The 13,581-nt window shown below is 47.2% G+C and overlaps 1 protein-coding gene across 1 annotated transcript; it reads left to right on the top strand.

The window, feature by feature from the left end:
- Nucleotides 1-113: 113 nt before the first annotated feature.
- On the top strand, nucleotides 114-4,340 carry SDF2L1 (stromal cell derived factor 2 like 1). Its single transcript, XM_015644393.3, has 3 exons — nucleotides 114-337; nucleotides 1,062-1,258; nucleotides 2,465-4,340. Exons 1-3 carry the CDS (start codon nucleotides 169-171, stop codon nucleotides 2,741-2,743), a joined length of 645 nt encoding a protein of 214 aa, XP_015499879.1. The 5' UTR covers nucleotides 114-168; the 3' UTR covers nucleotides 2,744-4,340.
- Nucleotides 4,341-13,581: the final 9,241 nt, after the last annotated feature.

Here is a 13,581-nt window from a genome sequence, read left to right as displayed (position 1 = left end):
CGCTTGCCGGTTCGCCGCAGCCCAATGAAAGCGCGCGGCGGGGAGGGGGACGGGCGGGGATTGGCGGGGCGGTCGGTGGGCCCGCGCGGGGGAGCGGAAGCGCCGCGCTGAGGGCGGCAGTGGCGGCTGGGCTGAGGGGGGGCGCTGGGGCCGGCCGGGTGCGGCGCGATGCGGGACAGCCGCCGCCTCGTCCCGCTGCTGCTCCTGGCGCTGCTGCCCGGGCTGTGCCACGGCAGGGAGCCGGCGCCGGGCGCCGTGACTTGCGGTTCGGTGCTGAAACTGCTCAACACCCGCCACAGCGTGCGGCTCCACTCGCACGAGGTCAAGTACGGCTCCGGTGAGGAGGGCCCAGCCGGCTGGAAAATGGAGGGGCTCGAGTTGTGAGGGGGGCGAGGAAACATGGGAGGACAGGCGGTGCCTGGCAAGGAAATGGCGGGGGTGGGCAGGCACTGAGGGTGGTGGGGAAGGTGGAGGATGTTGGAGCTTCCCGGGGTTTCTGTCCTTGGTGCAGGGGGAAGCGGCAGGCCAGGGGTGGGGTGGGCTGGAGACACGGCAGGGACAGGGGAATGCTGAGGCCTGGGGGACGGGAAGATGTGTCAGCTGCTCTGCAGGCCCTGGAATCAGGATGTGGAAGGGGTGCTTTGTCCTCGTCCCTGAGGTAACCCCTGCTCAGTGTCAAGGGCCTCAGCAGTACCTTCCCACTGTCTGTTTCTGGCAACCAGGGTGTTGGTCTGCCTGGGAACACCAAGACCTTGATAGTATTTTTGATAAAGGTGGGATGGTGTAAATAGTACCTGTCATGGATCAGAGATTTTTCATGTGTGTTTGCTATGAACTTTGACAGTATGCATCTGCTAACACATGCTGTGTTTCACTGCTTCCTTCTGAAAGATTATTTGGTGCCTGCATTCCTGTTGCAGTCAGTAAGTGGACTGTGAGAATTAAGCAGCTCATAAACATGAAGGCATGACAACATTAAAGCAAATTTCTGTAGTTTTCTTGTGTGTTTTTCAACTGGGGAAGCGGGATAAGTCTTGTGTCATTTAATTCTATTCAAACAGGAAGTGGGCAGCAGTCAGTGACAGGAGTTGAAGCTTCAGATGATGCCAATAGCTACTGGCGGATCCGTGGGAAGAGTGACAGCAGTTGCCAGCGTGGGACACCAGTGAAATGTGGGCAAGCTATACGACTTACCCATGTTAACACTGGGAAAAATCTGCACACTCATCACTTCCCATCACCACTCTCCAATAACCAAGTGAGTTGGTTTAAATCTTAAGCTTTTGTGTAAGTAGTGCATGCTATTGACAATAGTCTCTCCAGTGACTTGGATTTTTGGAGAATCAGGCTTGAGTACCAGCTGCCAGAAGCAGTATGTCTGTGCATATCCAGATTCAAGTATAGGCTTTTCTGCATCTTGAAATGATGCATTTCAGTTCTTGACAGAGGTAATATTTATTATGTGCCAGAGTTGGTATTTCACAGTACTTTTAACAGATCTGCTTTTTTTTTTTCCTGCACCATTGCTTCTAGGAAGACTGTCCTGAAATGTTTGGTGTTTTCAAGATGCAGGAGATTTAGTATCTCCCTCAATATTGTGAAGATTGTTCTAGAGCCAGGCAACTAGTCATGTATTATAACTTTAGGCATTCCTATGTTCATGTTCCTTGGTGATCCAGTCTATTAGTCTCAGTTGTCTTCTTGATATCTCTATTTCATTTCACCATTCTTATTTATCTGTCCCACTTCCACAGGAAAACTTAATCTGCTCTTGCAATCATATTTATTTATAATTTTGTACATATCTAGACGAGTGTAATTTCTAACTGTAGTTCAGCCCCAGTCTTGTCCTTGAACATCTACTTCTCCAAGATTGAAAATCTCTCTTAAATATTGCAGTTGGAAGCTTTTTGTTGTTAGTCCTGTCAGTCTTCCATCAGGCTATGTAGATAGGTTGTTACATTCAAACTTGGAAGATCTGACTCTTTGTGGAAAAGTTTTTCTTTCACCATGGGTAAAGTGGCTGAAACAATAAGGTCCAGCTCTGTGTAGGGTGTCTAGATAACCTAATTATTAAAAGAAGTGATGGAAAAATATAATTTCAAAAGAATTGGGAAAGATTTAGTCTAAAACCTCCCCCCAGGTTTCATTTTTCAGTGTAGACATGAACTTCATATGTTGTCGTTACGGTAAGGATGTTGAACTGTCATTGTGGGGTTTTGTTTTGTTTGGGGATTTTTTAGCACTTTTTGCTCAGATTACAGGTTTGAGTTTGTTGGCACTTTGTGTTCAGATTGCAGTGGTAGAACCTTACTGCTTCTGGCTTTGGTAACTGTTGACAAAGCAAAACAATACTTCTTTCCCCATCCTTGTCTTTGAACTCTGCTGAGTCTGTGCTTGTTATTTGTGTGTCCTGGAGGTGTTTGCTTACACTTTCACTTCAGGAAGCTTCTGTCTCTAACAGGAAGTAAGTGCCTTTGGGGATGATGGCGAAGGAGATGACCTGGATTTCTGGATTGTGCAGTGCAGTGGGACTTACTGGGAGCGGGAGGATGCCGTGCGCTTCAAGCACGTGGGGACTGAGGTGTTCCTGTCCATCACGGGGGAGCAGTACGGCCACCCCATTAGAGGCCAGCGGGAAGTTCATGGCATGCCTGCTGCCAACCACCACAACTATTGGAAAGCCATGGAGGGAGTCTTCATCAAATCCAGTCTGGACCCTGCAAAACATGATGAGCTCTGAAATTGACACAGGATCCAAAATGCTCCATTTGACTCCAGTGTTCGGAGATGCTAATCCTTGGTCTCTTCTAAGTCCTGCCTTGCCTGAGCGACTGACTTTCTGTTTTACTGAAGGGCATTAGTTCATTCTAGGAATGCAGCACTTCAGTGGTGGATGGCTTCTGCCAGGTTCAGCCACTGACATTTATTTGGTGAAATCCTTTCTGAATTTCCAAGCTTTATTGGTGAAACTAGTTCATACATCTGTTAGGTTTTGTTGTCATTTATTTGCTTGTTACTTTTTCTCGAAATTGAAGGAAATGAGAAAATGAAAGGAGTACTTTTCTCTAGTCTAAATAAAACTTTGTATTTTGTAATCTTTTTCCAGCTATAATTAAATATTTGGAAACTTTTTTGTTTCCAAAGATTTCTTTGTCCTAGTGAAACAATGTTATTGATAAGGAGATGGCTTGAGTCTAGAAATGGAAAAATGGTTCTGAAATATGGTGTTTTTTGAATGCCTTGCAGTCAGCTATTTGGACTTTAAGTTAAAAAAAAAGTATCCATTTGAAAATTGCATCCAATGTCTTATGAGAGTTTCATTCTGTATTATATTGGAAGACTTGAAAATGTTGTGTATGTTGGAGTAAGAAGGCAAAATTTTAATATTTTCACTTCATCCAAAAAATTTGGATGTTCTAGTAGTGGTGGTACAGCTGATTGTCCATTGGTAAGGCTGCTCTGCTCTATGAACAGGTGTGGAAAACTGCTGCTTGCTTAATTAATATTAGAATTTTACAAACTTTCTTAGGTGCAAAGGAAGAGTTGAATTTGGCTTACTCCTGTGACACTCTACAAGATCAGTGTGACAATCCAGGTGAAAAAATAGTGAGGCATACACCAGTGTGGGGGTTTTTATGTGTGAATCCAGAAGAATAAAAAAAAAATCTGAGACAATGGTTTGGTCATGGATTTCTGACAGAGTGGTATGCACTGGAGTTCTAGCAAGGAATCTTCACTGAACAAGTTAAGAATTTCTGTGTTCCTCTGTGAAAAGAGAAATTAATTTTTCAGTGTGTTTTTGACACAGTGTTACTGGAAATACTGATTAAAATTCAAAATACCATATATTTGTGATTTTGTTTCAAATTGAAAAGCTCACTAAATGAGTGAGAAAAGTCAGAACAATCAGGTGTTCTTGTTTCCATGTATAAATAGTTTACTGATTACGGTGCTCATTAGTCAATCAGTTAAAGAAGCAGGAAGCTGTGGTCGGGATCTGCAGTGTTGGTGTTGTGTTGAGAGGGTGCAGCAGGCAGTTGATTTCATCTTTACAAATCCAGCAGCTGATCTCTGCACTTCATGCAGAGTGCTGTCCAGGCTGGCTCAAGGTTTTATTTAAGGATTTTCTGCTAGGGAAGATCTGTCCATATGGAACAAGGAAACCTCTGTAAGAGCACTTCTGTGTACCTTGCTATTTTTCTTCAAAGAAAAACATAAAAATGTTTTTCTACTAATTTTAGTTGCACATGTGTATTTAAGAATTGCAGGCATTTTGAAGATTAAGTAGACTGGCTTTTGCTGTTTTGTATTGGAAATAAACTTTCATGTGATTAATATTTCAGGTTCACTGATGATACTCTTGACTAATTAGTATTGAGGTTATGGCTATAAAAGGATAACTATTTAAAAACAAAACAAGCCTGCATAAACAAGGAGAGCTTTTCTTTTTAAGGTGGTATATATATAAACACAAAAAATGTGATAGCATTTGACAGGAGGAAGAAATAATTTTGGCAATGAGTTCTCTGTCACTAAGAGCTAAAATGCTTTGTGCCTACACCATATGGGCTTAGTGTTTGTGCACCTGTGGAACACCAAATTGACTGAAAAGAGATAGAGCTGTGGGGCTTATCTTGGTCTGTGTGCCAGATATTATCCCCACCCAATGATGGTCTGTGCCTGGATGTTTCTGTCCCTAGCAGAGGTGGTTTTCAGTCTTATTTATTATGCTTTAATGGGATCTCACTGGACCTTTGGCTTTCTATTCTGGATTTGAACCAAATTGGTTTGGTGAGGCTGTGAAAAAACTGACTTTTAGTCCCTATTGCTCACTTTCTAATATGTTCTGTTTTGAAAAATATTTTATTTTTTTATTTAGGGACAAAAAACCCCTTTTTGTTCCTAAAGAACCAAGCTGCAACACACAAATATACCCATTTATGCCTTATTTAAAGACATGTTCAACAATATTCCTGTGAACAGAGTTTCCTCCACTTCTGATTCTGACCAAAGTGTAAAAGTCACTTAGCCGTAATATTTCACTTGAGTGTGTGTCACAATAGTTAAGGGGGTTTTGTGTGGTTGGAATTTTTTCCCCCAGTTTTTATTTCTGTAAGCATTGTTCTGAAGGACACTCAAATAAGGCTGGTAAGTATATCTTACTTTGGAAATGTCTAATATAGTACTTCAAAAACTATTGGTCCTCCTAGCTTGCTGAATTCTGGCTACAAAAGTCACGTTCATGTAGCAAGTGCGAACATTATAGCTGTGAAAAATGGTGGCTTGTGCTCCTGTGTAAGTACTGAGATTTCAGAGTGTGAGTCAGGTGTTTTTATTTTCTTTGGCTGCTCATAATTCAACTTTTCAGTCCTATCCCCATGGGTGAGGACTAGAGACTTGGAGAATCTGTTTTTATATTACTATATGGTGGTATTTGTTTTCCATATGATGTTATTTTCTGCCTAAAGCTGTTGGGGCTCAAGGGTAAAACGAAATACTGAGAGATGTAGATATAAAACTTGGGAAGGCTGTTTAGTTTCTTTATTTTCCTTTATTTTAAGGTGATAAATTTTATACCTCCTATCAAAAATCTCTGTATGTTTCAAGGTTTAATGAAACCTGTTTGACTTCTGATGCTAGCAGGAAATAATTCTTTCAAATAACTGACAGGTGTTTTCCTGTTTCTTGCTTTTCTACTACAAGAACTCTCTGAAAAGATGCACCAATGTTGCTTTGTACTCTTCCTTTAAGAAACCATAAGGGCTTTTGGGGAAAGAATTAGAGGGATCTGTATTTATAATTGTTCTCAGCAGGAATAGTTGCTAAAGACTAGTCAATCTGTCAAAATAGTGCATTTTACACATATGTATATATCTAGCTCAATATGAAATGACAAGGAGTTCGTTAGATGTGTTAATTTTGGAGGCAAGTGTGTGCCTACAGATATTTTTCCTCTATTTCTGGAAGCTCTTTAAAGCTCTGTACAACTGCTCAGCATATGAACACTTGCCACATGTTTTGACTTTTCAGTCAGGATGAATGAGACCTGGGTTTAGTTCTTCCAATGTGCTGGAAGGGATGTGCTGCTCATTGATTCTTCTTTCTGAATGTTAAGGCTAAATATAAACCAGTGCTTGTATTTAAATGGTATAACCATAATTTAATTTCTTGTGTTTAGGAATACTAATTGGGTATATCTGTTCTTATTAGGTTAAATTAGCATATCTTTTTAAAGAGGAAAACAGTCTGTAGCAATGACTCTCTTACTCAGCAGTATTTTTAAGCCTGTTAGTTTTGCTGAATCTTCTGTCTTCTGCCTGCCTTCCCCAGCAGTGAAGCAGTAGCTGGCACTGTGGATGTATCACGTTTCACACCTGGCCTAGGCAGAGGCTGAACTGTAGCAGTGTCTTCTTCCAGCAGCAGCTTCCCGCTGGTGTCTGACTCTGCTTGGCATCCTTGCTGCCTCTGTTAAATTCCCTGCTGGCAGCTGAGAACTGGCTGAGAGCCTATCAGAGATTTGTGTATGTATGCTGTGTATGGTATATATATTTGTGTATGTATGTGTATGGTGTCTGATGCTAATGCCCCTCTTTCCTAGTTTTGCATTCGCATCTGTGCCCTTTTCATTTTGCAGTTTTCTCTTCAGAAATGTCTCCTGTAATCCAGTCCTGGGCCACCAATCAATTATCTTTGATTATTGATTGCTTCATAACACGGCTATTTCATCAGATGCCTTTCAGGAACCCCTGTTTTTGGGATTACAAGACAGCACTTGTGGTTGTGTCATTAAGCTTTTTAAGGAAGCAAAAAAAGAGTTTAAACATAAATACTTGAAGCTAAGAAAGTATTTTCTTCTTCACTGTGCTTAGTTCTATCCTGTGGGATAGGAAGCACAGGGGATGGTTTTCTTCCTCAAAGAAGAGTAAAACATTCAACCTTACCAACCTGGAGTTACATAGGAAACACAAGGCAATGTAAACATTATCTTAGGGTTTATTATGCATGCATGTCACAAACAGTTCTAAACTTTAAGCATTTTAAAAAACCTTAGGACTCTAAAGGAATAAATATTTTCACACCTCTTTCTTTTCCTTCCAGGGATATTCTAAGCATCTTAGTTCTCCCATGTTTATAAATTCTTTGGTAGTATGTGCAGTATTTACACCTAATAATTTCTTTTTACCTTCTATGCAGAAGATGCAAACCCAGCATTAACTCCTTCCCATCTGTTTCCTGAATCAAACTTGCTGTAATTGCAGTAATGCATGGGAATTGATGAGACATGGTCAGCCAATTCCTCTAAGGACAGTACTAGTTTATTTTTGGTATGAGAAAAGAGGGAATATAGTGAGCACCTTGAAAAGTAGACTTCAACAGCTGCACTGTTCAATGCTTCTTATTATTTAAATTGCTTCAAATTGAACTGATTATAAAAACCTTTTTACTATATTTGGTATTGTGCTAATTCTGAATTAGCATAAAGTTCACAGTGAAATCCTTTGATAGCTTTGATACTGATTCAAGCTGCTGTTCTGTGAGGGATTCATCTGTCTCCTGTCCTTTGGGAAAATGGTGTCCTGCTTCATTAGGATAAGAAGTGTTAGAAGCTGTATGACATCTCAAGGGTCTCAAAGCCTTACGAAACACATTACAAATTAATTAGAATGTATACAAGCTGTAAAGCTGCATGATTACTTCCTATGTGCTTTTTTTAAATTGTAAAAATAATGTGTGGTTGCTGGCTTTGTCTGGGGGACTGTCGAGCTTTGGCTTGGATCTATGGCTCTTTGCTTGATCCTCATGATGGTTATGTATTTATCTGCCTCAGCTTCATTTTCTGGGGGTACTTATAGGTACAAGTGTGTGCTGTACTGAAAATTGAAGTAGGTGGGGTGAATCTAAGTGCAGCTCAAACCACAGCTGAACATAAGACGCAGTAGGTGCCCGATATTATTTTTTTTTCTGCTGATGTCCTCACGGCCCCATCTCTGCCTGCCCGGCCGCCGCAGCCTGGAAGGGTCGGGCTGACCCGCCGCCTTCCCGCTGCTGCTTGCTTTGGCTGGTGCTCACAGACAGCCCCTACACGAGAGTTTATCTTCTGTGCGCGGAAAGGCTGGTGACTACTCCGTCCTGCCTAGGCAAGAGCCCTGTGAACGAGCTGTATAAAAACTTGCGTGGGGTGGATGCGAGCAGGGCAGTTCCGAGGAGAAAGGGACGGGCGCGTCTCGTCTCTCGGTGCTGAAGCCGAGAGCTGCGGCCGCTAGTCAGCGCTGCTCCTCCGCCTTCCGCGCCGCTCCCCAGCGCTGCCTGCCTGCGAACCGTGTGCCTGTGGCAGCCCGGCAGGGTTTCAGCAGCGCCACTTTGATCGCCGCAGATTTATACTCTTCGGGGGGAAACAAATAACATCCGCTTCCCCCGCGTTACACTGCTAAGGCGATCAGCTGCTGTAAGACCGCCCGTGCGGCCGTGCCTCCTTAGGTGTGCTCTGCCAAGTCATGGACTGCTCGGTTATTTGAAAGGGAAGTTTAAAACATTAGCATAAGCTCTGAAGCGGTGCTTCAGACGTTTCTGTTTACTATTTTTCTTTAGGCTCGTTGAAGTGCGGCCAAGGATGGAGTCTGTTTGCTTACAATATACAGTTAAGGCAATTATCTGTATTGTAAAATTAAATACCAGTTTCTGCTAGGTGGGGGAAGAAAACACACAAAAGGAGCGTTAAAAAAGGGAACTCTCCTTGTCCTGTCATGTACAAAAAAACGCATTGCATTTCGCAAGATCTCGATAGTAAAAGCTAAAACGAAACGATCTGTTCCTAACTAGAATAGGCTGCACGTCAGTGGTAGCTACAGCAATACCTCTTATGCCTAACGTAGCTCACCTGGCTCTCCTCGACTCTTGCTGGACCGCTTCCCCTGGTGTAGATCCTGTGCCATCCATCGAGGATTCCCTTTGACGTGAGGATGAAAGCCGAGCTGCCATCTCTTACCAACACGTTATCGGTTTGCGAGCTGCTGCGAGACTTCTCCCAGCCATCCTGCGGGGCTGCAGCTCCCGCTCGCTTCGTGGGTCACCCACGTCGCGCCTCAGAAGCCGTCCTCAGAGGGGACAGCAAGCGGCGGGTCCAACTCCCCTTCCTGCTAGCGCAGTTATTGCCGAGGGCTTTGTTCACGTGCCAAAAGAACGTAGGGGGTTTTGTTTGGGGATTTTTTTTTTTGGTTTTGTGTTTTTGTTGTTTGTTTTTTTTTTTTTTTTTTTTCCTGCGTGTCTGCCTGGCGGTACAATTTGGGTTTCTCAGCATCCGCCGCCTGCCGATATCCTTTCATGTCTAGCGGAAAGATGCTCTCGCACAGGAGCCTTCCGCGATCCCGGGTACCAGTATTTGCGTGCCAGCCGCTGGTAATGGCGATCCTTGGGTGCTGGCAGGAGACCCTCATTCTCGTAGCGAAATTGTTCTCACGGCTCACTCTGCCCCCATCCCTCTCCTCTCTGCCGAGCACGATCGGCGTCTCTTTATTCAGCCTCGCCCGCCGCAGCGGGGCGTGGAGGGAGCGGGGAGGTCCCACGGTGTGCGCCAGCCCCGCCGGAGCCCCCGGCTGCGGGCAGAGCCCGGGCCCCGGCACAGCCTGGGCGCGGCCCGTCTCCCCTGGGAGAGCTCCTCGCGGCTGGGCGCGGCAATGCTTGGCCGCAGGGCCGACGCCCAGGGACGGCGCTGCGTTGGGCAGCGCCCGTGTCCGATGGGCCGGCGGAGAGGGCGATTCCTCCGCTGCCTTCACCCGACTTCCTCTGGCCTGGCGGCAAGTTTAAAGCCCCGTAGCTCAAGAGCCCTGGAAGGCTGCAAAAGCGAAGTGCCTCCTTGTGTCGAGAAAACACAGCGGCGACTCAGTACCTGCCCGGGAGAGGGAGCCGATAGGCTTACGGGCGCCCTGAGTGCTTATCCCGCACCAGGGATGCCCGAAGGCCTCCGTGCTTAGGGGTTTTCTAACCTTGCTTTTATATGGCTTGTCAGACGGCTTCCGGCCCTGTCCGGCTGCTGACGCTGTGAGAGAAACACACCTTAATGCATTCTCAGTAGTTCCCATCCTGTACAAACCCATCTAGCTCAGTAACTGGCTTCGGCAGGTGCACGTGAAGAGATGCAGTAAAATAATCACATAGGAACTTGTTTAATCACCTGTCTACTCTGCTTGTATCCTCCCTGTTTCTTCAAAATGGGAAGGGGTCGTGACGCGTTCCAGCAACATCTTACACTGGGCTAGAATTGGGTGTGCTTGTGACTCCATCGCCAAAGAAAACAAATATAGAGCTCTTATATCATTAAACCTGTGTGGGTAAAACAGACCTCGAGAAGTGCAGAATGTGAGGCTTCTCCTGAAATTGTACCCAAGGGAGCACCATATGCTCTCTCTTGCAAATATTATACTTTTGAACGCGTTACATCTGCCTTCGCTAGGTGCGGATGTGCAGATGATTACTGTCGAGCTGCAGGCAATTTTCTTTAAAGCTGCATGGGAAAACACGTTTATGTTGTGCTGTGTTTCCTCAGCAATACAAACCCACGGTGAGATTGACTCTCAGTCGAGTTTAGAGACTTCAGTCTCAAGGGGAAAATAGTTTAAAATGTTAAAATATTTTGTCTCTCTCTATGGGCGCTGTTTCCCCTCGTGATATGGGCGGCTGTTTATTGTGAGCAATTAACTGGAATCTTGCTGAAGAACTCCCAGCAGCCTCGGAGCCCCTCGATCTCGGCTCCGGGGGAAAAAGTGCTTCGTGACACACACACACACACACCCCGCCTCCTTTAGGAAAACTACCATTCCCAGGGGTAAAGCCGGACGCCGGAGGACGGCAGAGATGCTGCTCGACAAGGACCAGGGAGGGGCGATCCGACCGGCGGGAACAAATTCGCTCTTCAAGGGGCAAATTCACAGTTGGAAGGGTATAACTTCCCTCCTCCCTACCCAAAAAGGTAGGGATACTTGTCATTTTTTTGGAAGCGGCAGCTGGAGTTGAAGGAACACCGCCCTCCGGGAGAGCAGGCGTGGGTGTCAGAGAAAAGCCTGAGAACCCTCCCAAGACTGGAAATTTGACATAGCAGCTTTTTTTTCGGCTTCCTCCCCAGCGACACCCGAAAGCCGAGTCGGGGAGCGAGTGAGCCCCGCAACTCTTATTCTGCCGGGACGGGGAGGTGGGGTCCCGAACGTGGGGAACATCAGAACAAAGTGAATGTGGTGTCAGTGACGGAGAACGAGAGTTTCCGAGCCCGGCAGTGCCCAGCAGGGCAGGGGCGGGGGCTGTGTGGGGCAGGGCGCAGGCGTGGAGCGGACGTACAATGGGAGTTGGCAGGGGAAGGTGGCTCAGCATCCTCAGGACTAACCTGCCGCCGGGGCGGCTCCTGCTCTGCCCACAGCACGCTCCTGGCTGGGACTCCGGCGGAGGAGGTTGCGCCGGCTGCGTGCCAGGGCACTGGCCCCATCGGGGAGGAGATGCTGCGCGGGCAGGGCTGGGAAGGATGGTGCTGAGTGGGATGCTACGTTAAAAGGTGTTTCGAAGGGAAAATAATAAATGCCGAAAAGCTTTTCTTTTCAACCTGATTTCTGTGCTCATCTGCACTAGAAAGTTGCCGAGTCTAGATCGTTCTTGTCAGAAAGCCACCTAGACACCAGATCATATTTTCTTACATCTGGTGCCTTAAGAGACCAAAGGAAAAATGTTTGTTGTTCAGTCTGAGACGCTATGGTTTATTCTGAAAGAATGCCTTAATACTTAAAATAAAATTCCATCCTAAATGGATACTAAAGTCCAGAGATCTTTTGGAATGAATATGTAGAGCTATGCTTAAGGTACTGAACTGGAACTGATGAGCAGCACTCAGTTTGTAGCTGCAGAGCTGTGTGATCCCAAAAACGTGTCGGTGCTTCTTCATCCTCTCTGGGAGAAGAAATTATAGGTTTTCTTTGCCTTCTCTGTGGGCAGTGCTCTGGGCTCCAGGGCAGGTGTCCAAGAAGCCAGCAGGAAGACTGGATGACATGCCCTGACAAGGCTGTCCAGGTGAATCCCTGCCCTCCCCAATATCCTTCTCTCGGAGCCCTGGAGAGCGGCAGAAGATCACCTGCTGCCTCTCTGCTGCGGGCCTGCTCTGAGCAGGTTAAAATGGCGACGGCCACCCTGTTCCTCCAAGGCAGGGACTTCTGCCTGTCCCCGTCCGGCTGTCCAGGGGCTGCGGGGTGACCGAGAGCGGGCGCAAGTCTGAGCACGGCTGCTACCTCCCGGCTGAGGGAGGCTGGGTGTTCTGCCGGGAGCCAGCGCCTCTTTGGCCAGGGGTGGTGTGGCTCCCGCTCGAAGCTGCGGGGTGACAGGGGCTCCCCATGCCTCTCAGCCCTTCTCCGCCCGGTGCTTTCGCCGCCGGGACTGACCGGCTGCCGGTGGGAGACTTTCGCTCCCTTCTTTGAGGGAAATGCGGCCAAACACAGTAAGGAGGGTCACCCCCAAGCCCCCCGGAGGGCCCGGGAGGGGCTTTCCCGACGGCACGGTCAGAGCAGCAGCGGACTCCCCCCAGGCGGGTTTCCGGGGCATTTATGTGCATCAGTGGATTTAAATTGAATAGAGAAGAGCCAGAGAAGGATGTTCTTGGATTTCGGGCAGAGGTATTTTGGGCAGAGATAATCGGAAACGTGTGACTGAATAGCCTGAGCAATACTTACTCCTGCTCTGTCTCCCCCCATATTTATGTTTATTGTGTGCCCCCAAGTTAATAAAAACTTCGAAGACTTCTATGTCGAGAAGTGGTTTTAGACGGTGTCCCCTTTGCCCCCGCTCTGAGCCTGTCCTCCCCTTCTCTGCTGGGACTGGCGGACGTGACTTTTGGCGTCAGCCTTTCACGGCGGCGGGAAGGCTGTGGCTTCAAGCACACCTTCCCCGATGGAAAGGGGGCCGCCCTCTGCCTCCCTGTGTGACGGCGGGGGAAGATCCTCAGGCTTGAAGCCTTCCTTTTGGCCAGAGCCTGCGAACAAAGCGGCGGGACCGACTGTCAGCGGGGTCCTCTCAGGAGCCGCGAGCCAGCGACCCTCGGAACCCCAGACAATCCTTTTGCGGGGGCCGCTTTTACCCGGCAGCAGCTGTCAGGCTCAGCCGGCTGCGGTGCACTGGCCTTTACCGAGCACCGAAAATGAGCCTCCGGCACCGAAACCCTTTCTTCCTGCCGGCGGCAGCGCTGCTGGGGCTGCCCGTGCAGCTCGCCGAACCCATTGGTGCTCGCCGCGCCGTCGGGGCAGCGGGCGCGGAGCGGAGCCCGGGCGAGCCTCCCCCCGGCCCGGGGAGCCGCTCTGCCGCCGGAGAGGGAAGGCAGACTGGGGCTTTACACCACCCGCTAGTGCCGAGACTCATTCATTCAGCTAGTCCAGGCTTTAAAGAAGACCCCTTACTCCACTGGCTTCCGTAAAACAGGGTGCAAATAAAAAACAGTTCAGCTTCACTTCTCCCGATTTAAGTATTAACCTGATTCTCCCGCCCCTAATTAAATTATCTCCTGCTTTTTTTTTTTTTTTTGCTTTTTTTTTTCTTTTTGCTTTTTTTTTTTTT

The sequence above is a fragment of the Parus major genome, chromosome 15 (genome assembly GCF_001522545.3).
Source record: "Parus major isolate Abel chromosome 15, Parus_major1.1, whole genome shotgun sequence".
Lineage (NCBI taxonomy): Eukaryota > Metazoa > Chordata > Aves > Passeriformes > Paridae > Parus > Parus major.
The sequence above is the reverse complement of the archived record's forward strand: the minus strand, read 5'-3'. Positions and strand labels throughout refer to the sequence as shown.

Coding starts and splice junctions, on each gene's coding strand:
- SDF2L1 (XM_015644393.3), top strand. CDS start 169: ATGCGGGACAGCCGCCGCCTCGTCCCGCTGCTGCTCCTGGCGCTGCTG. Junction 338..1,061: donor CGAGGTCAAGTACGGCTCCG/GTGAGGAGGGCC, acceptor CTATTCAAACAG/GAAGTGGGCAGCAGTCAGTG. Junction 1,259..2,464: donor CACCACTCTCCAATAACCAA/GTGAGTTGGTTT, acceptor TGTCTCTAACAG/GAAGTAAGTGCCTTTGGGGA.